We start from the raw sequence: 22,119 nt of genomic DNA, 5'->3' as shown, positions 1-22,119 counted from the left end.
ACTGAAGAGTGCAAGCCATGCACCAGAATACATACCTACTAAAGAATAATTAAAATACTTCATATTTTATATTATTATAATAAAATAATAAACCCAATAAAATCAAAAATCTCTTTTTTTATTGCGTCTAAGGCGGAAGAAACTTCGCCGCCGAGTCAGCTAGTAAATAATAATAAAAAACAGTGCAAAAAGCTTACTTTAAACCAGTTTTTATAATTCGAAGTTCAGTTTTTAATGCCAGAGAACAATATGAGAGTTATTTTATTAGAGCAACGAAATGACACCGTAATTCATTATATGTAAAAAATATAAATAAGTGTAAGAGTGCATTTGAACATAAATTTGATAAATGTTAACTTATGCACGAATATAAATATTAGTCCTTTTTATCAATTGAACTTTGTTGAAATTTGACGGACTCTTTTACAAATTTTGCTGGTATCAATTGAGGAGCACTTCGTGCTGATGCGGAATAGTCCGCGGCTACTATAGTTTTCCATTGTTGAACTAAAGAATCGGCGAATACAGCACCACTACCACCTTCTGTTGCACTCGCTCCCTTTGTTTTTTTACTGACAACAGGAAGAGATGAGCCATGTGTTATCGTCGTGTCACGAGTAAATTTCGAACGAGCTGGCAAAACATCACTGTAGTCTTCGTTGTAGTCATCATACACCGGTCGTTGCGGTACGTGATTCACAGTTTTAATGACCAGATTATTTCTATTAGGTATTGATACACTAAAAGCAGCTGCCTCTTCTGCTGATACACCTGCAATAGCAGTAGCTTTAGGCGCTGAGACTGCTAAGCCATTACGTCCAGAGAGCGCTATTGCATTGGGCTTAGATGAGGCAACACCACCTTCACCGGCAATTGAAAGTCCTATATAGAATTCCATAAAAAAGAATATTTAAACAAAGTCTACAATATTCAATCTGATTATTATGCATTATTGGACTAACCTATTGGTTTGGCTTCAGCAACGGAAGCATCTTTTTTCGGCGCAGTCACGGCTACTGAATCACTGACGTCCTCGTAAGGATCCTCTGTATTTGGAGGAAGGAGATCTTCTTCGTTGAACTGTTGTTCGGTTACTTCGTCAACTTTTTGTTCGCCACCGGAAGTTTCACTTACAGAGATTGATTCCGATGGAAATAAAGGTTTCTTATGCGGAACTTGAAAATCGGGTTGTAGGAGTAGACTAAAATCTTTAATTTGTCCCGTATGGTGCAAATTCGCTAATTTCTGTGCGGCATGACCCAATTCCAATAAACTCTCTGCATAAATACGATTATCTTCCGCACTGAAGGAACCCTTACGCTTTGCAACTTCTTGAATGGCGACGAGACGGGCCGCTGCTATCTGTATTCGGTTGAAATCCTGTTCAAATGCAATGGACGTAGATGGGTGAATGTTAAGTTGAATATCGTCATCCGATGCAGGAACACTAGTTTTCTTGGTGTAAGTAGCTTTTACGTCGGCAGGAGGGATAGCTGTGGGACTTATGATAAACATATTGTCCTGTCCATCTTTTGTTCTAACCACTTGTAAGATTTGACCACGTAGCCCGCCATAGTAAGGGTATGAGTATTCTTTGAGAATTGAAATATTGTTGGCGTGCTGGCTACATTCAGTTGAGGAATCATACAATTATCATAAAATACTACGAAATAATACTTTAAACTACAAAGCCACAAGCGGAAAAGAATTCTAGAAGAAAGTTCTGAGGGCTTAAACTGAAAACCTAATGAAAGAGTTTACTAATAATTTCATCAATGTGTACCAATTTTATATGATTTTCATGTTTATAATACATCACGTACATAAATTTTATATACAATTATTTACAAGACAATTCAACTGTACTTTATTTAAATAGTATTACTAAATGGTTAATCTATCAAATCAAGTTCCAAATCGGCCTGAGCATGTGCTTTTCCACCTACTCCGGCTATTGCTACGGATTCTGGATTAAAGTAGACATTGGTGGGAGTCCCACGCTTCAAAAAAGCCTTTGAAATGGGTGCTGATATAGCTATGCCACCATTTCCCACTATAGCTTTTGAATGCGGTTCCAAAATTAATGCAGCTGTTTTACTGACATCTCGTTTATCGTTTGATAAATATGGAAGAAAATAGCTACTGAATGGTATTTGCGGTATGGTTCCTGAAGTGGCAGTGTGGCCTGTCGCTTCCACTTTCACTTCACTATCATAAATTCTTTGCTCCGTTGATTCATTTTTTTGTTTACTTAACTTCCGCTTGTATTTTAGTTTTGAATGAGAAACATCTGAATCGGTTAAAGTGGACTTTGAAGCGAACATTGAGCTTTGTGATACGAATTGCGGAGACCTCGTAGAAGACAGTAAAAGTTTAATTGGGATTGTTTTTTTTTCTAATGTTACTGCGGTATGTGTATGTCGGCCAGGTACGGATATTATTTCCTCAATCACAAATTCCGGATTTATTTGTTTAACTGCTTCTAAAAGCCGTGCATCACTTTTAAAATCCTTTTTATTTGCAATGGCTTCCATAGTTTTATCATTCTGTTTAAGATTTGTGATAGCAATAGGTGTCAATTGTTGTATTTGTGATGTGAATTTTGGTATTTCCTTCGGTTCAATATATCCATTTGTATTTGGAACCTGTACTGTTTCAATCAACCGCGGTTGGGAAAACAGATTATCGACTCTATAGTGATTGTTTATTGGTGTTGTATCAAAATTAAACAAGAATGATGTAGGGTTTACAAAAAATGCAGATGTCTGTGTGGTCCAAGGCCACATTTGAGTTCTAGATATTTTCCAAAGATCGCTGTTGATTTAAAGTAATTGGTAGAAATGCCACAACAATAGATAAACATTTAATAAAGTTTTGCAGTTGAAGTGTAGGAAAAGAGAGAAAAGTACATTAAAAACGAAATATGAATTTTGTGAAAATTATGTACAATCCATTTAAGAACTAATTTATTCACTATGATTAGCATGCAATACTTTTTTATGACGCTAGTCGTAATTGTGAAGGCTTGAACATGAATTAAGATGAAGTTTTAGAGGCATATCTATGGTATTTATAAAAAAAAGTATATAACATTTCTATTTATTGATATTTACTTTAGTTTATTATAATGTGAATTATTATAATTTATATGAACTGTCTTAAATATTATAAACAAAATTGTTTTAACAATTGAATTTTATTTATAATACCTATATGTATATCTAACATTATTGCTAGTGTTATAATTAATCTTTAGTTTTTTTAAGTTAATGAGTTATAATCATTCTAATAATTCTTAGATCTTGTGTGAATAAAAGTTTCACGTTGATGGAGAATAATACACAGTTGGACCAGTAGCAACAACTTTGCCTTCAAGAGGAATCATATGATTGTGCAGATTAGTTCTTTGCAATGCATCTTTTAAATCTACGTTGGAAGGAATTGCAATCACCTTGGCACCCGGCCCAGCAATTGTTAAACTGCGAGGATGTGTAAGGGCATAACCTCCGGGACCAACAATAGCCGTACCGCCGCTCCCCGCAGTCGCTACACCACCAGGACCTGCGATGGCGATACCACCTTTTCGTACTTTGAGACGTTGAATTATTATGCCACCTTGCTTAACGGCTTCCATTTGAGTTTTTTGATCCCCATTCTGTTGATTACCGAATATGTGTTTTTCCTCATGTTCAGCTGAATTAATTTCTTCATCCTCTGAGGCACTACTATTCACTTCATCCTCCCATTGGTAATCACTTCCTTTCTGGGGTTGTTTTGTACCAATAACATCGTAAAACGTTTGCGTATTTTGGTTGGCTTGTGTTGTAAAAAAGGGGTTTGGCGACATTTGTAGAATTTGCCCTAACTCGCCCGTCGTCATATTGGTTTTGTTATCCTGAAGAAATGGCAGTTTAAAAATATTTTGAAAAGCGTTTTTAATGGAATTTCCAGGTGTGCTGTTTTTTTGATCATTTGGCCGAGCGATGTTCCCAATGTTGGGGAATTTCAGAATACCGGGTCTTGCATTGAATATATTAGTGTTTTGACTTGGGTTGTTATGTATTGCTGTATTACTATTTACATTCATATTATTATTAGTGTTCTCATTGTTATTGTTATTGAAAGAGTTAGTTGCTTCACTAATGATGGACTCGTTTTCTCTTAACGGTTTCGGTATAACACGTTTGCGAATAATTTGTGTTGTAACATTTGCATTTGAGCTAATATCACTGCTACTACTTGCTGCTGTTGTTTGTATTTTATAGGGCCTTGGAATAGCGACCCCTTTCTCTTCTCTAGAATTATTATCTTGCACGTTTTGTTTTCCTTCCAATCTCATCCGCGAGATTTTGTAAATATCTTCGACTGAATTCTGTGCCAAAGCCACCTCACGTGGAAAGAAAAATAAATGATATTTTGTCGAGATTTCAGATTTTGCTTCATTTGTTTCTGTAATTTTTTGTTTAGCTTTGCCATAAAAATTATCGACATCGCCAACTATTTTATAACCTTTAACACGAAATGTTTGTGGTGCGTTCTTACTAATATATTCTTCCTTATTAAGTTTGTAAAGGCGCACTGGTATTGCAAAGTGTGTCGGCAGTAGCCGTTGCTCATCCGCACTTTGAGGGGCTGGTAATATAACTTCATTTGGTTGAAAAATATATTTATTATTATTTTTTGTTAAATCGTCTTTAGCAGTTTGTAATTGATGTATACGTTCATTATTTTCTACACCTTTGGAGATTGAATGAGGTGTTATATATTGACGCTGCAGTGCTACTGACCTAATAGAAGGAATTAAAATGGTACCTCCCTTCATGCCCGAAGTTTGATGATTTTGCTGATGAAAGGGTTGCAAAGCTGGTTTTGGGAATAAGTACTGACTTGAATCTAAAATAGGTGGAAGTTTAGATGACTCTGATTGTTTGCGGACGTATCCCAATGCATGATTAATTTTGTCAATTTCCTGTAGGATGCGCTGAGCTTCATCAAGCTTTGCATTTTTTGAATATGTACCGTTGGCTGTGGAATCTTGTCGAAGTTCAATTTCATCTGGAAATTTGACTAGCCTTTGTTTTTCGATTCTGCGAATGAGAATTGCAAGTAATGCAGGGGTCACATGAATACTAAAGACCTGAGATGGATTCTAACTTCTTATTTAGTATTAGGGCGGTATATAAATATTAATGATTACAACAAAGGTGTGATGGATGATAAAAGATTTGTTGTTATGACTAATGTTTTGTCAATAAAAATTTAAATGTTTTAGTCACTTGCATGATTCAATGATATTAATGAAGTTATTCTGGCAATGTTTTGAAAATGGAAAAATCCAACCAGGTAACATTATGTAAAGATCGTTTAAGTAGGTGTTACTTTCGATAACATAGAAGCAAGCTTAATGCTAATTGGAATTTCTAAAGTTATACTCACTCGATAGCTGTGTCACTGACTTCCACCGGATGAAAATGAGCGGGATCAAGTTTGACAATAAATATCGCTAGAAAAAACTGAAAAGAAAAAAAACAGTATACACGTTGACTAAAAAGATTGAAAGTGCAGTTAATATAGGTTAAATATAAATTATATATTCACCGCCACATGCATGAAGGAATCTTTATATAATGTCTCTCCAGGCATATTTTATCATATTAATTATCCTGAACTGTAATATTCGTATTTTGACATCTACGCTTTCATGTCTACAAAAACTTTGTATTGGTCTATCGTCAATGGTCCAACAAAAATAATACCAATGATAATACGTTTATCAACCAATATAATGAATGAAAACATTGTCTGTATTCGAAACAGAAACAGAAACAGACAAAGAAGTTGACATATGGTAGTTTAGGAGAAATACGGCGAAGAGGGCAGATATTATTATCCTATTCCATATATGTATATAAATATAAATTAGTAATAGCACTTTATATTTTACTAACGGAGGTAAGGAGGAAAGTATTCGATGCAGTACCCGCTGGTGGAAGCAGAGGAAGAGGGAGACCTCCACTCCGATGAAGGACCAGGTGGAGAGGGACCTGGCTTCGCTTGGAATAACCAATTGGCGCCAAACTGCCAGAAGGAGAGATGCGTGGCGCGCTGTTTTGGACTCGGCTATAACCGCGTAAGCGGTGTCTACGCCAGTCAAGAAGAAGAAGAGGTGCTTATACAGTGTGTTGATTAAGTATTCTGCATGAAATGCGGTCAAGAACCGGTGTGCCACTTGACTTTCAATCTTTAGAAATTAGCATACAAAATATACTTATAATCCAATGAAAGTTGCCAAGATTCCACGTCCGCATTAATGGTGTGGTTTGTTTGTACTGACTGTGTGTAAGACCACAAGAGGTTATTGACGCTGACAATATTAAAAAAAATACCAAAATTTTGTCGAAGATATGTGTACATATGTGTTCAAGTTTGCGAAATCATATATTATTCATCACATAAACATATGCATGTATGTATGCCATAGTGATATATTTTCAATTTTTTCATCGCTTTCTGTTCTTCGAACTTTTCTTGTAAATAGCTTAGCAAAATAGTAAGTAAGATAAAAAGAAGTATAAGCCAAATAGCTGATATAACGCTTCTGGCTATACTCTTTTTGATTCCGATCTTGGTTGTCCACTGCATTAAATACAATTATGTGTTGAATATATGTTATTGAATTTTTATTATAAGCATGGAAAATGAGTTATGACGGTACCGATTATGTAGTGAAAAAACATTTACGGTTATTCATTTGCGATTTCGCCTTAAACAATTATTGTAAAATGCTTGCGGGAACTTTTTAATAGGTCACAATATAATCAATTAAGACCTATGTATAACAAAAAAAATAATATTCAACTTACATAGCATTTACTATCACTTCCCTTATTAAAGAACCAGTAAGTATGACTTTAAAATTGGTAATGAGATATTTCATATATGAAAGTATGTATAATTTAGCCATCATTTTATGTTTAAATATATATGTATTTTTAGATTATTTTCATTATTAATGCAATCGACACAATATAATAATATTATTTCTAAATAATTAATGTATGAGATAAGAAATTTACATCGGCAAATATTTTGCATGTGTAAACTACAATGAGTTATTCAATGTTAATACATTCATCTATTTCACTAAAGTCAACAATATTTATACATACATATTTTTTTTAACTTCGTGGATCATTATATCCAACGATGATAAATAAAACTTATAAGACGACTTATAAAAAGATGTATACATTCTTATTAATGTAGAGTAAGGTAATATAGACTCCCCAGTTATCTTGAATTGCAGTTGTTAAATCCTCAGTTATTGAGTTAGAGTTTAACAAATATAGTTCAGATTGGAATTAAACTCAGTACATGTTGAGTGTAATATGGACTACCACGGTAGAGGCTAATATGGACTAGTGGATTATTAAGTACTATCTTAAAAAAATAATATTATGCACACATTGGATGGGTTTGTTTTTAAAGAAGAACCCAAATTTTTGTGTTTTTTTTTTCAATTTATAATATATTTTTATATTTGGTGAACAATATACCCAAAAAAGATTGGTGGTCCATATTTGCCTACTTTACTATACATGCTTTTAAACAAACTAAGTTTTCAGAATTTAAGATACTGATTACTGATACTCAATTTAGTATCTTATATATATTTTTTTTCACAACGTCATTCAACGAAAATTTGACTACTGGTAATCTGGTATTTAATGATGAGTGAAAGTCAATTAGAATATCTTATTTTTCTCTAAATAGGTCAAGTGTGTTGGTTCGTTCGCTTTTTATCTGGGACATTAAAACTAAACTTGTTATAGGCCAAACACATTTATTTCTAAACGACATTTTATGAGCTTAAACAAAAGCTAGCTACCCCGAACGATGTTGTAAATGTTTTTAACTTTCCCACATCAAACTCTCTTTAGTGTTGTAATATTATACCACAACACCACACATACATAACATAAAAATGAGAAAACAATTAACTTACAATATGCAGCATCATGATTTACTGTTTATCGCCAATATATTCCTTCGTAGTAACTAAGATCACTTGTCACAGAAAAAATCCACAATTTCAATATGTTGAATGGCTTAAATTGTAGAGCTATTGTTAAAAGTCGCTACACTAAAACACAGAAGTTGAAGGAAGTAAATAATAAAGCTAGTTACACTACCGAAGTGTAGAATATACTACAACTAAATTCAATCGTGTCCCAACGCGAACTGCGCTTCTGCGCAAGTGCCCAAGCATGTTTATACCATTTTACTGCCTGATTAGTTGCTTACTTCGATATGTTCCGGAGTGCTTTGAGTTCAACGAAACCGCTGCAGCTTTTACTTTACCTGTTCTTTATTTTTCAACATTCAGTTCTGATAAATATTGTTATGTATATACAGAAGAGCGTTGTTAATGAAAAGAAAGAGAGAATTTAAGAGAAAGTTTGTTTGACCTACTGTTTTTAAGTAATTTAAATGCAAGAGCTGCTTAGCTGCTTAGCAAGGTTCATTACATGTCTTAGAAATACCATATGTTATTATGATTAAATTTGTGCATCATTATATTCATTTATATATGTACATACAATTGTATGATAACTGTAGATAAAAGCAATGCCAGTAAAAATCCAAAATTGTCCTGTTGGTTATTGAAATTTACCTGGGTTATTGCAACTTCGCTAATGGCTCTCAGCCGGAGTTGACACTTGTACTATGAGGATATAGAGACCTTGAAATCAACTTTGTTGCATAAGCTTGTGATTAAATTTATATCGTTGGTGCAGTGCTATTTTTATTAACGTTGTTAATGCGAACATGTACATATGTCTGTATGCATATGATATATCAGTACGCAATACGTGTATACAAATATCGGAGTGCTTCTCTGGACATGCCAAATACTGTTAATACAAAACACACACGTACTGCAGCACCTGTCTTTGCACTTGCGTCCGTTGCGGGCTATCATTAAATATGACCTTCATGTGCAAATGTATTGGAGAATTGGTTTTGGCAGAAGTAATTTGATTGGAATTCGTTTATTTCCACTAGAGCATTGCTCAAGTTAATAATAAATGTGCATGTTATATATACGAGTAAGAGAAGAAATGCAGGATGCTAAGATTGGCATAATACAGGTTAAGGTAAATGAAGATCTGAAGTTTTTTAACATTATAAGATTTTCTCTCATTTATGGTTCTCATAGGTTGGGTAGGGAATTCATAATCTTGCACGGCGTTGAAATCAATTGTACAAATACCTAGTTTAACAAGATTCCACTGAGCTTAAAAACTTTCAAAATTTCAATTAAAGCTGCAGCATTGACACTAACACTAAATAGTGCGTTGTATTTTAAACATTTCTCCGTTTGATACGTGATTTGAATTAAGATTGTGCTTTTAGAGGTATTGTTGTCCACCGTTTCATTTTCCGTAATATATGTACATACATACTTATATTTGTATGGTATATTTACATACATGTATGTATGTAAGTTTATTAAGTGGCAATGAGAAATTACATGTAAATAAGTAAATCATGAGATGGATATGTTGAGCACTTTTATAATAGCTCTTTGTTTGTTTGAATGTGTATTTCTGCAATTATAAATTGTAGAAGGGAAATATATGTATACCTGAAAACATATATAATTATATTTCACGCTTTTAGCTCTTAAAAATTGAATTTATCCCTTACTTACCAATTAAACTTAATGCTAAATGTGAAACTAAAACAATTTCTGTTTTAGGTAAAATGAAAGCTATAATTAGTATATATTCACATTTATAAACATACATTTGCAGTATTTATTAAGAGGGGGAGATTCTTAGCAGAAGATAAATAAATGTATACATTTTATTTTACGCAATATAGGTGATATATTTTAATAACTAGACTACTTCAATAAATAACTTATTAAACTCAGGCTGCTATCAGCCGAGTCAAGGTTAATAAAACTGAAAACGTCCTAAAAATATAATATTCGAGTACATGATATGCATAAAAATTTTCTTGTCAACAAATTTCGCAAATAATATTATAAAAATGTACAATGCCTATATACTATGTTATAAGATATGTATAAAGGGAAGACAACGGTATTAAAAAGAAATATGTACACTTGATAATCATACCCAAAATTTAAAAGCGGTTCAGTGGGTAAAACATGTTAATATTAGTAGTTTATACTGTTTTATATGTGTTCGCTGACTATACTGAGTTGCATGCCTAGCATAAAAATTTGCAAAACGTAAATATACAAATATTTTAGTTTGTGTCAAATATACATGTGCGTTTTCGTACCAGCAGCGGCATTGTCAATGTTGTTGGTAACATCTAAAACTAAACTATATACAGTAGTTTTCCGAAATAACGAATATTCGTTTTAACGAAAACCGCTTATAACGAACAAGCAAATTGTTTATATTGAGTACCTTAAATAACGAACATCGGGGATTTGTAAGTACTCGATTTAACGGACAACATGAAGAAGACATATGTAGAAAGAGTTAAAAATCAAATAAAATCGTGGTAAAAACAGTTAAAAAAAAAGAACTTGAAAGAATTCAAAAGCAATGTGAAATGCTTGGCAATTAATGTGTTCGTTATTTCGGAAAACTTCTTTTTCTTGGCTTCTTCTTGACATACAGCTCGTCATTCCATCTTCTGCGGTATTCGCCGTTGCCAATGTTTAAGGGACCATAAATCTTCCGCAAAACCTTTCTCTCGAAAACTCCTAGTGCCGTCTCATCGGATGTTGACACCGTCCACGCTTCTGCACCACAAAGTAGGACGGGAATGATGAGGGACTTGTAGAGTTTAGTTTTTGTTATGTTTTGTTGTTAAGTTATGACTGTCAACAATGACGTGGGAGCCAAGACGCGAATGCGCTGACTGTTTGTTTGATGACAGGAGATATTTCGTCTTGTCCTCGTTCACCACCAGACCCATTCGCTTCGCTTCCTTATCCAGGCGGGAAAAAGGTAGTGCAAGCGATAACTTCAGTAAAAATTGGGATATCTTAATAAAATTTTGTAAACGAGGTCCTTGGCATCATAAGAAGGAAAAACAACAGAAGCGCTATTTTTTTAATATGGTACAATCAAGCGCCAGGTCCCATTTACCGAACATAAAGACGTAAGTGTCTATGGCTTTCTTTCTTTTTACCGAAAATTTCAGTAAGTCTTTCAGATATTCTATATAAAATCAGAGCGTATCGTTTCCTTATAATAGTGTCCTCTGTGCCAAAAATGGTAAAATTGGGTATTAAGTTCTCTAGGTCTCGTATACCTAATATAATGATTTTATACCGAATATTGTGTCATATCATAATAAAATTTCATGGAAGCAGGAATTCGTTGATCACTCTTTAATATTGTAGAAAGTTTTCCAATACCTGAATGTGATTCCACACTTGCAAATTACCATAAGTTGTGAAATATTACGAAACCGTGAATACAAATATACGTTCAAGATTGGTATACACATTTATGTATTTTATTTTTAAATTTCATTATCTTAAACTTTCTAAATTGTATTCCTTTACTATTATTAGTTTATTATTAGTTTATTTTCTAAACTTGACCACCGTATGAAATTCCACTCTCCATCGAGGTCATAATATCAGCAATTTCATCTTGTCGTAATGCTTCGGATGGTGACGGTATTCTTCTTCCACCAAGTGGCACTAAATCTATATTCTGAACATGGGCTCGTACACTGTGTCCTGGTGGTAGACCGATATACCATTTTCCTACATTTTGTATTACTGTGGAGTCTCGATGTCGATCGGCCCAGTCTTTTTCTCGTTCCAACTGTAGGATTTTGTGGCTACTAGTTATTAAGGGAGGTAGTGAGCCCAGATCATCATCACTAAAGCCTAATAAGTCTGATGAAGAAGGTGGTGAAACGTAGTTATAGCCTTTACCGATATTAACATCACCATGATCACGACTGTTGTCTTTGGCACTACCCGATGAGGAAATATTTGCTTCAGAATTACGATGGCTTGCGCGATTTTCGGAACTAATGTTGTTACGATTGTTATTCCGATTGACATTTTGTTTTCGAACATAACCTCCTTTTATGTTTCCACCATTAGTCATCTCATATCGAGTTATTCCGCGATTGTTGCTAGCTGCTCCCAAACGATCACTTTTCATCTGATTTCGTAAACCATCTTTAAGTACAGACCTTTCATTATCTGATTTATTATCTTCAAGCCTTCTATTACTATCCATCTTGTTTGCAACTGTTGTTGATAGACTTTCTGCTCCCAAACCGTCTCTACTACTACCACTTCCAGCTCCTACACCAAAATTATTTGAGAGATTAAAGTCAGTGTCTCTTAATCTGAACTCAGTTATCGATGGGTTTATATGTGATCCAGGACCCATGCGATTTTTTATAATTCTGTATCCAATACCAGGCCCAGCAATATATTCAACGGTGCGTTGAATGCCGGCATCATCAAGATATGAATAAGTACCTTTCACAAATCCATCTGCACTTCGACTTTCTGCGCGGCGATGGTCGGGCCCAGCAGCAATTAATTTATAAGTACCATTAGGCCCACGTTGAGTTGTCATTTTGCCGCGCGTCTTCGGATGGGCCTTGAAGAGAGGAGCATCATATGCCACACTAACTGGATTATCAGGTACTGAATTCAAAACTTCGTACCCTATTCCTGCACCTGCTGCATATCGCACATTATGCCGTTCACCGACATCATCCAAGTATGAATACAGACCTAAAAAACAACACTTAACATTGATGAATATTAAATTTTTCATATTCCTACCAGAAACGGTTTACCTCTTATTCGACCAGAGGAATCACTACTTTCCGTACGTGATTGATCTCCTGATCGGAAACTGAAACTATAGGAAGGGTCATCGTACGGATCAGCCAATGGATCATTCACAGATCCTAGCTTACGGACAGGATATTGTGCTAAATTCATTTTACGGTGAATTTTTGGACCGTTGACCCTAAACCTAAAAAACAAATACCATAATAGTTAAAGAACACTAGTGAAATACCCTACTTAATTTGTATATCTTTATGTATATGAGTATTAGTTTTTGTGAACGTTGAGCCAAATGAAGTATGCCATCTTCCACCAACTAACCAAAAGCATACAATTTTACATTCAAAGATGGAAAATTTGGCGAGACAACAAAGCATTGTGCAGAAAATGCGAAATTTTCGCTCCAGTGCACTTCCTCGTATTGTATGTATGTATATTATGTATGAAAGTAACTGAAGCTTTTACATGACTATATGACTACCATAAAACATACGTTTACCGTACATAAATATGAATTTATGTAGACTTAAAATCTGTTCTTAACTGGCATGTTAAATTTTGAAGCAATTGAACTTTTTTGTTCAGTACCTTATAGTTAAAAATATTGCAACAATTAAATTAATTAACTTGTACTTACCCAAGTGGTCCGGCAGTGTAGACCACTTCCTCCACTTGTCCTGTGGCCGGATTTCGGGAACCATAACGTCCTTGTACTATGTTGTCTGGACTTGATGAGGAACTGTGATAAAAGCTCCCAATGTCGTCGTTGGAATGCCTATAAATAAAGTAAACATACTTTTGTTGGTAAATATAAAATATTTACAAATGTTGTACACTCCATATACAACTTCGGTTAAAGCTTGGTATACTTCTTTGTAAACCTGTTTGTCGGCCCCTTTTTATTTTGAAGATATCTTCCAAATTTTAATAATATGCTACCTTTTAGCTACCAATTCGTAAAGGTCAGCTTCTCAAAATGATGGAATTATTAAATTATCACAATTATAAGCCATTTATTATCGTAAAGAATTAAGCTTTTATATCAAAATAGCGTATTGATATTCAATTTTCCTTTTATGAAATTGAGAAATCTTAATACATTAAAAACCTCAAAGGCATGCTTTTCGACACAAAGCAATGTCATGCGTTTATTTGAGAAAAATAAAAATAAAGCGAAATAACGATGTAAGCAATTGAATCACTTATATAAGAAGACGTCCTTTAAAAATGTTAAAATGTGCACAATTTAGACTATTTTATTTTTTATTTGTTCGTAATATTATTTTTAACTATAATAAACTCAATTTTGATCTTCAATGAAAAAACATTGATTTTACTGCAAGTTTGTTACTTTAGTTTTAGTTTTCCATCTGTACATTATTTTTCATTAAAAAACATCCTTATCAATTAAAACGTTCGAATTACCGAAACGAATATGATCCGTCATTATTGATGGTATTTTCCTCAATTTCAGCTTCAGTCACTTTACCATTAAGAGAGAGCACAGAGAATAATATAAGCATGTATTGCACCATTCCTCTAAGATATTTATTATATGAATATCGTATAAATGTTGTAATGTTTAAATCAGTTCTGTGACTAAAACTGTACGTCCTTTTTTAAATGTGACTTCTGTGTGTAGTAGAATGTATGCCAGAAGAACCGATAGCGTTAAGAACAGATCGAGAACTGAGTGCTCTGTGTGTTAGCATCTCCGTATTTAAACGCATTTGCTCATTGCTTAACAGACTATGGAGGACGGGTGGTGGCAGCAAATATTTCACCTGGCCACCCACATAAACAGACAAATATACAATAACCATGAATATGTTTAGCAGCAACCACTGGAACGTCTCCTATACCCCTGGCTGAGTAAATATAAACTCATACAAATGTATGTATTATATTAAACACCGCAGCAGCATTAAAACAGAAGCACGGCAACAACACTTTTCGATCGGTCGGCTGGGTTGATTGTTGAGAGAACTTATTTTGTTGCTTCAATCGGCACGCAACTGGTGTTGATTGCTACACGCATTCGTGGACTTGCTGATTTTTCTGCTACTCTCCACTAATAAATTCATGGTTAGAAATATTAACATTTTCGTATTTCTAGCAATATGATTTCATCTTGTCCTGTGATGCCTTTGAATTACTAGAATTGCATTGGACAGAGGATTTTGTTACAAATGCTGTTAATAGCATCAACATCCTCTACTGCTATTTTCTATTTTTTTAATTTATTATAATTATTAAATTTTATGCAGAGTATTTCTGTATTCCATAACTATATTGTCATTTACCTCTGTATTACAACTTCAGTAAAATAATTGCTATTTTATGGGCGAACTCGCTAATCTTGACGATACCAAATAAAAATTCTACACTAATAAACCTGTAAAAACATTTTTCAATTTGCTAGTTGTTAATTTTCAGTGACCGGAATAATAATTTACCTGTGAGGGCAATTAAATGCAATTATTAGTTACCGGTAACACATCTTCACTCGTTGTATGCAGCACTTTTCTTTTAGCCCTGTAAATTAAGTCAACATGCAATAGATTTTCATGGCCCTTTCTGACATCCGAAGCTGTGGTTGCAACAGATATTTTCTTAAATACATATCTATGTATATATTCTCCGGTCATTTCCATTAGAGTTGGTAAAAGGTGGACACTCATATACATATGCACATATACATACATGCATAAGTATGCATCTATATATGTATGTTCAGTTCAATATTCTTTTGTTCTTTACATAATGAGTTCTACTTCAAACGAGATCATATTAAATCTTAAAAAGCCTCAAACAAAGCTCTTACCACTCTAATCAATTTAAAACACAGTTACGTAGCTTTATTTTCTACCTTCAACATCGTGGAATGCAATTGGAATCGGGTTAGTGTTTCACTAGAGCATGGAATCACAAAGTCAGGTCAAATCAAAGCTCCATACGCAAAGGTGATGTGGATGCACTACTTTGCGTACACATTTGTGTATTCTCTTTCACACATACATATGCATTTGTTTATACTTATATTCTATTCTTAACATACATATGTACATACATATACATATGCATCGTACTCTTTAGTAAACGCAGTGCTTTTGTTGGAAAATTAATTTATCGCAGAAGTATGCAATTCTGCTATTAGAAATATCTACAGCCCAATGAGATCAACATACGTACAAAACATAATATAAGGAAAATATTTTATATTGTAAAAAATATGTATTTAAATACAGTGGAACTTTCATAACTCGAAGATCTCCATAACTAGATCTTTTGCATTAGCAATAGCGTTTAGAAATCATATTTCAAACAAATTCCCTTCCTTAACTCAAATTTCCTTAACTCGAAGTTCACCGTAACTCGAACTCTTGAATCGGCAATAGAAGTCAAATTTCATACAAATTTCCTTCCATAAATCGAACTTTTCGACAAGGGGATTATACAATATTAGGGGATTATTAATATTATGATATAACACTTATGGATTACATAGATCATGTAACAAAGGCGTGAAGGGCCAGACAATCAAACTGCAACAAACAAAATTACAGAATACATGTTTTAAACGTATGGACATAAAACTTCATGCGAAGTAAATAAATTGAACTGAGTATAAATCCGTATTTTATAGCTGTTTGAAAAATTATATGTTTTAATGAAAATTCTATGACTCGAAGTCTATCTAACTCGAAGTTGGTGATTCGAGTTAGAGAAGTTTCACTGTATTTATTTGGAAAATATATTTTCACTAACTCCGACTTTAATACGTAATACAAATAAATCACATCAACTTAAATGTTTTATGTCTTTTCTATGATGATTCTTTAGATTGCCACACTGATCGTTCGAAAAGTTGAAAGGAGTTCAAATTAGGGATGACCGATATTGCTTTTCGAATCACTGTGATTTTAGCAATACTATTGGGATCGCAACAAAAAAAAACTAATTTATGGGTATTTGGAGCGTTTTTTTTTAATTTCTTACATTTTCGTATCTATTAATTAATTATTAACAATATCCAAAATGTGTTATAATTATTCTAATCAATTAATCAATATATATGTAGATAAAGATTATTTTACTTCCTGACTCTCGTAAAAATAGTAACAGAAAGTTTTCAATTTCAAAGCCATAAATATATCGCTCATTTACTTGATTTACTAATCAATTATATGTAAATCCATTTGTGATGTGCTAGATTGAAATTGGTAATCATAGCGATAAAAAATATATTAATTTGGTAAGTCGTCCGCAAACTTGTTTCCAATAATGTAAGGTAAATATTATAGGGCACTTCTGCTTCTCTCTTCATATAAACAACCATTGTCAGATATACCCATGATTGCAATATTGGGTTTAACCAACAGGTTTGATCATAGTAAATTGTTATTATCATACACATACAATCATAAGACTGCATTGCAATCTACCAGTTAAACACTAACTACCACTAGTACGAACTGCTATAGCAACTTTCAAACCATCTTATTAAACGAAATCAGAAATAGAAAATAATAATTTGTATACTCTCGCAACATGTAGCACAGAGAATAATAATTTTGTCTACATAACGTTTGTTTGTAACACCTGAAAGTAAACGAATTAAATATAGAGTTATGGACATATATTGAAATTATAAGGATGTCGTGCGAGCGATAACTTAAGTAAAAATTATGATATCTTGATTAAACATGTTCAGATGGACGAAAACCCACGCCCCCAAAACGTCGTTAAATGAAAAATTACAAAGTGCTATATATAAGTAACAAATTAAGCTAAAATTTGGTGCATACGATCACTATAAAGGTGGACATTTACGGATACATTTTTTAGGAGAGTGGTCATGGTTCCTAATTAGGTTTTTGTATATATCTCGCAAACTACAAACGCTATGTCAACCACGCATAGTGAAGACATAATCATAAAAAAGTGAAATTAGTGAATTATAAACAACGACAACCTCTCATGTAAAAATACTAAACCTGTTTTAAATCGAAAACTAAAAATACCGGTAGCACTAAATTTGATGGTCATGAAAGTAGAGAAGCTGTATTCAAATTGGTAAAAAAATGGTCAAAACCCCTCGGTATATCTCTCAGATATTCTATAGATATTAAGAAGGAATATTTTCCTTGTAATAATGTGCCTCTGATTAAAATAGGGTCATTACTTTCCCTAGTTCTAAGTTCCACTTGATTAAGTGAACGTATAATCTTGGGTGTAATGTCGCTTTATGACGAAAATGGGTAAAATCGATTAGGCATGAGTTCAATCCCCAATTCTATTAGATTTCATGCCGAATATAAGCGTCAATTTAAGTGTTTTCTAAAAAAAAAAACAAAAAAACATGTTCTCGACTCCACAATGAACCCAATAAGAGTTATAATCGGTCTAGGCCGTAGTCTAATTCCCATACTACTATTATAGGTATAATGGTTTACTCCGTTTGGTTGACATTTCCCTAATAGGGTACTACATTTTGTCCCTTTACTGAGTTTATATCTATTCTATCTGAATAGAATATGTTGCAATATAATTAAGTGAGAATATCTTAGGATTACTCGTATTCCATTTGATAATAAAACTATAACTATTAGTATGTACTTTAACACTGCACTAATATATTTAATATATTGATTTGTGTTGGTTAATTTTTATTGGTCTTTCGTATGGGTCTGGTGGCGAATGAGGACAAGAGGAAATATCTCCTGTCATTAAACAAACAGTTAGCGCACTCGCGTCTTGGCTGCCACGATGGAATGATGAGCTGTACGATTTGTACGACGACATTGACTTAGTTCAGCTAATAAAAAGACAGCGGCTTGGTCATGTTGTTCGAATGGATGAAAACACGCCAGCTCTGAAAGTGTTCGACGATCTCCACTCCGTTGGAGAGAAAAGTGGAAAGTGGCTTCACTTGGTGTTTCCAGGTGGCGCCAGAAAGCAAGAAGAAGAAATTAATGGCGCGCTCTGGTTTTATACAGAGAAACTTCGTTTTTCGCAGCCTACTTCACTTCGGAACGCACTGTCAAAATTAATATTTCAACCGATCAGCGTCGCCGTCGCATTATTTCGGTATGCGCCATACAAATTGTATGGGCATGAGGATTTTTTAACAGTTATTGGCCGCTGCCGCTTTTATTTAGGGAAGGCAGTAAGTGAGTATACGTTCAATGGTATAAGTTCATATGATACTAAATATCAGTGCAATACATACATACCTGAAAATATTTATATGCAGTTGAGCCTTTCAAATTACGAGAGTATACAATTTTCGGTCCCACCCACACCTAGCCCTTCCTTACTTATTTTAAATTTCGATAGGAGAAGGATTTACATTAGTATTTCGTTCCACAGCTAACTATACACTGCATAAACATCAATTAGTGGCAATGTTGAAGTATCATTCCAGCTGTGATTGAATGTGAATAAAAGTGTAAGATGTAATGTTGACATTGAAACAAGTATAATCATTGCCAATGCCGGTTGTTGCAGCTTTTAATCGTGTTATCTGCAATAGAAAGTGAATTATTATAGTAACATCATCGCTACTACTAGGGGTGGCATCGAAAGTGGTTTCGTTTTCATTTAAGTGAAGTTATTCGCCCGAAGTGGTTGTGCCGTACTCGCTATCTTGCAACTAAAAAATATCGGTTGTGTTGTATATAAGCAATCAATTATAATTCATAGAAATGATATCTAACGTTGTTTATCGAGCATATATTGGGTTTATAATTTTGGACATCGCTAGTATTCTTGTAACTGACGCACATGGAAATTTTTTCACGAAGGTGTTGCATTTTATAGGCTCACAAGTTGTGTGAAACTTTATATATCATTTTATAATAATGTTTGTTGTAATCCTTTTATTATTGCGTCTTTTGATTTCCAAAGAATAGATGCTTGAATCCCCCTCGTACTGCTCGCCGAGTTGAATCTTTCATACAGGAGTGTCAAGAGGATGTCAAAAATAAACTAATTAGCGGTAAAATGTCATTCCCAACGATCAATAAAATTAAGAACATATTTTCCGCAGAGGCTTACTACATACTTAAAAATGAAGTTAATGAAGATTATTCAGCACTGGACATTAATGAAGAGAATATCTCGGGAACCAAATCGCCCCCCACAACATCTTCAGCTCCATCGGTTATCCATACCATCGAAGACAACTCAAATTTAGAATCTCGACATGATGTACTATATCAATTTGAACCAGATAAGCGACATGTGACGCATTTGGCGCAGCACTTTCGGCGCATATCGTATGATCCGCGTAGTGGTATTTACCATCCCACGTTGGTGCCGGCTGAGGAAAAACGCTTAGCTGGCGTAAGTATGCAATTATTCTAGCATTCATACGTACATATGTAAATACATATGGATATACATGCATATGTATATACATAAGTATGTACATATATGCCTATATGAAATCGTAATTTTTCTAAAATGACAATTAAAAACTTGCAATCTTTTTTAATTACAAAACACATGCCCTTTCGTGCAATTATATTCAATGATAGTTAAATGAACTTTACTTAAATGTATTTTTGTAAATGCATACTAATATTTACCTCATTCCACCCTTTTCGAAGAACCAGTTGTTGCCATTGACTTTTAACAAACGGCTGAGTAGGAAAGTATATTCGCATATTCATTTTAACAAAAGTCATGGTTCGTTTGAAGCAAGTTGTTTTGCCAATCCAAACAATAGTAATAATTTCACACGTTTTTTATAGCTCGCCCCGATTTGTTTGCTTCAAGTTTATGCACATAAAAAAGAAATAGGAAAAATACATTAGTCCCCGATCAGTGATCACTATCTTCATTTGCAGTTTAGTCGTTTCTAAATGCATTTAGGAATATATATTTGTAATAATTTCTGTTTTCTTTCAGTGCCTTCTACACTGCGTTTATGCGAAAAATAACGCTATCGACAAATTCGGATGGCCTACTCTTGATGGCTTAGTAAACTTTTATTCAGAAGGAGTGAATGAACACAGTTTTTTTATGGCCACTCTTCGATCCGCAAATCTCTGCCTGCATGCAATTTCAATAAAGTATAATATTAATCGACGCAAACTACCAAAACGTGGCGAAAGCTGCGACTTGGCATTCGACGTTTTCGATTGTATATCAGACCAAATAACGGGTTATTGCTTAAATCAATACGAATAACTTTTCTTATTGAATAAATATAGCAATACCACAATTCTTACTACAAAATTTCTAAAAAAATTACCTTTTCTCTTTAAGCAAGTAAACCTGACATTCTGAAAGCCATGTAATCAGTGAAAATTCACAGTGAGAACGCTTCTGTTTTGTCGCGAAAATTGGAGATTAATTGGATTTAACCACGCCCACCTCCTATACAAAGCTTATTTTGAAAATGACTAAAAGTGCGTTGACTCACTAACGTCAAATGTCAGAAACACTAAATCTTACAGAATAAATGGCAGAAGGAAGCTGCATTCGGATTAGTAACTTTGTTGTGAGAGTATAAGAATCGGTCGCAGGCGCAATCGGCCCATTGAGCGAATTATGGCGTAAGGTGCAGCAGGTGTGGGATTTCATTTGATCAGAAATATCCGCAAACCTGTGTAGTAGAATGCCAAGAAGAATCAAAGCCGTTATAGACTCTAAACGTGGTTATACCTACGAAGTACCAATATTAATTTTTATCCCTGTTTATATTAAGTCACAAAATGAATTACGTTGACATATTTTACATTAACTTTAGTTATTGCTTTTACTTATTGTTGTTTGAAGAAATATTACTTTTGTTTAATTCTTCATTATTATATATTTATAACAACAGAAAATAAAATATCGAAACTTTTATTAGCTTTTTATCAGCAATTGGGTACCTATTGATACCGTTCGTCCGATTCGTCAGTCACTGTACATATGAATACATTTCACAAACTGACTAGTTCATAATAACTATATAAACCAAATTTGTAAAATATTTAAATATTCGCATTGCGAAAATAATGAAATTCAATTGGACAATGGACCCAATTTTAGGAAAAATCTCAAAAAAGCAATTACTCGACCAATTCGGAATCAAAACAAGTAAAGAAAATGTACATATTTATGCAGTTTTACTATGAGAACACACAATTCGACCCGTATATTAAGTGCCCCGTTCTGTAATGTCTGTATCTCATGCCTTTGTGACATGATTTATGAAATCTATAAGTGTAATATCATATTTATTGTTCTTCGTTAGTAAAATTTTAAATTTTGTATTATTAAAATTATTATTAAATTTTCTT

At 33.7% G+C, this 22,119-nt stretch overlaps 3 protein-coding genes across 10 annotated transcripts; 1 reads left to right on the top strand and 2 right to left on the bottom strand.

The window, feature by feature from the left end:
• Positions 1–136: 136 nt before the first annotated feature.
• Positions 137–8,276, bottom strand: LOC105213023 (uncharacterized). Its single transcript, XM_054229941.1, has 6 exons — positions 8,006–8,276; positions 5,437–5,513; positions 3,324–5,087; positions 1,894–2,814; positions 963–1,624; positions 137–882 (listed from the first exon to the last, which is right to left on the bottom strand). Exons 1-6 carry the CDS (start codon positions 8,018–8,020, stop codon positions 377–379), a joined length of 3,945 nt encoding a protein of 1,314 aa, XP_054085916.1. The 5' UTR covers positions 8,021–8,276; the 3' UTR covers positions 137–376.
• A 3,213-nt stretch (positions 8,277–11,489) lies between these two features.
• LOC105213022 (uncharacterized) lies at positions 11,490–20,744 on the bottom strand. 3 transcript variants are annotated; one of them, XM_029040786.2, is made up of 4 exons: positions 20,416–20,744; positions 13,461–13,598; positions 12,829–13,010; positions 11,490–12,763 (listed from the first exon to the last, which is right to left on the bottom strand). In XM_029040786.2, the coding sequence occupies exons 1-4, from the start codon at positions 20,418–20,420 to the stop codon at positions 11,589–11,591; spliced, it is 1,500 nt and encodes a 499-aa protein (XP_028896619.1). In that variant the 5' UTR covers positions 20,421–20,744; the 3' UTR covers positions 11,490–11,588. The 3 variants fall into 3 exon arrangements, with proteins under 3 accessions (XP_028896619.1, XP_011183830.1, XP_054086283.1); XM_011185528.3 differs by lacking the exon at positions 20,416–20,744 and adding an exon at positions 14,249–14,939; XM_054230308.1 differs by lacking the exon at positions 20,416–20,744 and adding an exon at positions 13,763–13,952.
• Positions 19,345–21,019, top strand: LOC105213021 (general odorant-binding protein 70). 6 transcript variants are annotated; one of them, XM_011185527.3, is made up of 4 exons: positions 19,345–19,629; positions 19,738–19,823; positions 19,875–20,170; positions 20,738–21,019. In XM_011185527.3, the coding sequence occupies exons 1-4, from the start codon at positions 19,610–19,612 to the stop codon at positions 21,017–21,019; spliced, it is 684 nt and encodes a 227-aa protein (XP_011183829.1). In that variant the 5' UTR covers positions 19,345–19,609. The 6 variants fall into 6 exon arrangements, with proteins under 6 accessions (XP_011183829.1, XP_028896622.1, XP_028896621.1 ...); XM_011185526.3 differs by having other exon boundaries at positions 19,445–19,629; positions 19,733–19,823; XM_011185525.3 differs by having other exon boundaries at positions 19,445–19,653; positions 19,733–19,823.
• Positions 21,020–22,119: the final 1,100 nt, after the last annotated feature.

The sequence above is a fragment of the Zeugodacus cucurbitae genome, chromosome 4 (assembly GCF_028554725.1).
Source record: "Zeugodacus cucurbitae isolate PBARC_wt_2022May chromosome 4, idZeuCucr1.2, whole genome shotgun sequence".
In the NCBI taxonomy this organism is placed as follows: Eukaryota; Metazoa; Arthropoda; class Insecta; order Diptera; family Tephritidae; genus Zeugodacus; species Zeugodacus cucurbitae.
The sequence above is the reverse complement of the archived record's forward strand: the minus strand, read 5'-3'. Positions and strand labels throughout refer to the sequence as shown.

Excerpts from the sequence above, each read along its gene's own strand:
- LOC105213023 (XM_054229941.1), bottom strand. Across the intron at positions 1,625-1,893 it reads GAACTTGATTTGATAGATTA|CCAGCACGCCAACAATATTT; the intron begins ACCATTTAGTAA and ends AACTGAATGTAG. Across the intron at positions 883-962 it reads TGCTGAAGCCAAACCAATAG|GACTTTCAATTGCCGGTGAA; the intron begins GTTAGTCCAATA and ends AATTCTATATAG.
- LOC105213021 (XM_029040787.2), top strand. The coding sequence starts at position 19,531 with ATGATATCTAACGTTGTTTATCGAGCATATATTGGGTTTATAATTTTG. Across the intron at positions 19,654-19,732 it reads TGCATTTTATAGGCTCACAA|AATAGATGCTTGAATCCCCC; the intron begins GTTGTGTGAAAC and ends TGATTTCCAAAG. Across the intron at positions 20,171-20,737 it reads AGGAAAAACGCTTAGCTGGC|TGCCTTCTACACTGCGTTTA; the intron begins GTAAGTATGCAA and ends GTTTTCTTTCAG.
- LOC105213022 (XM_011185528.3), bottom strand. The coding sequence starts at position 14,358 with ATGGTGCAATACATGCTTATATTATTCTCTGTGCTCTCTCTTAATGGT. Across the intron at positions 13,599-14,248 it reads GACGGATCATATTCGTTTCG|GCATTCCAACGACGACATTG; the intron begins GTAATTCGAACG and ends CTTTATTTATAG. Across the intron at positions 12,764-12,828 it reads TTCCTCTGGTCGAATAAGAG|GTCTGTATTCATACTTGGAT; the intron begins GTAAACCGTTTC and ends GTTGTTTTTTAG.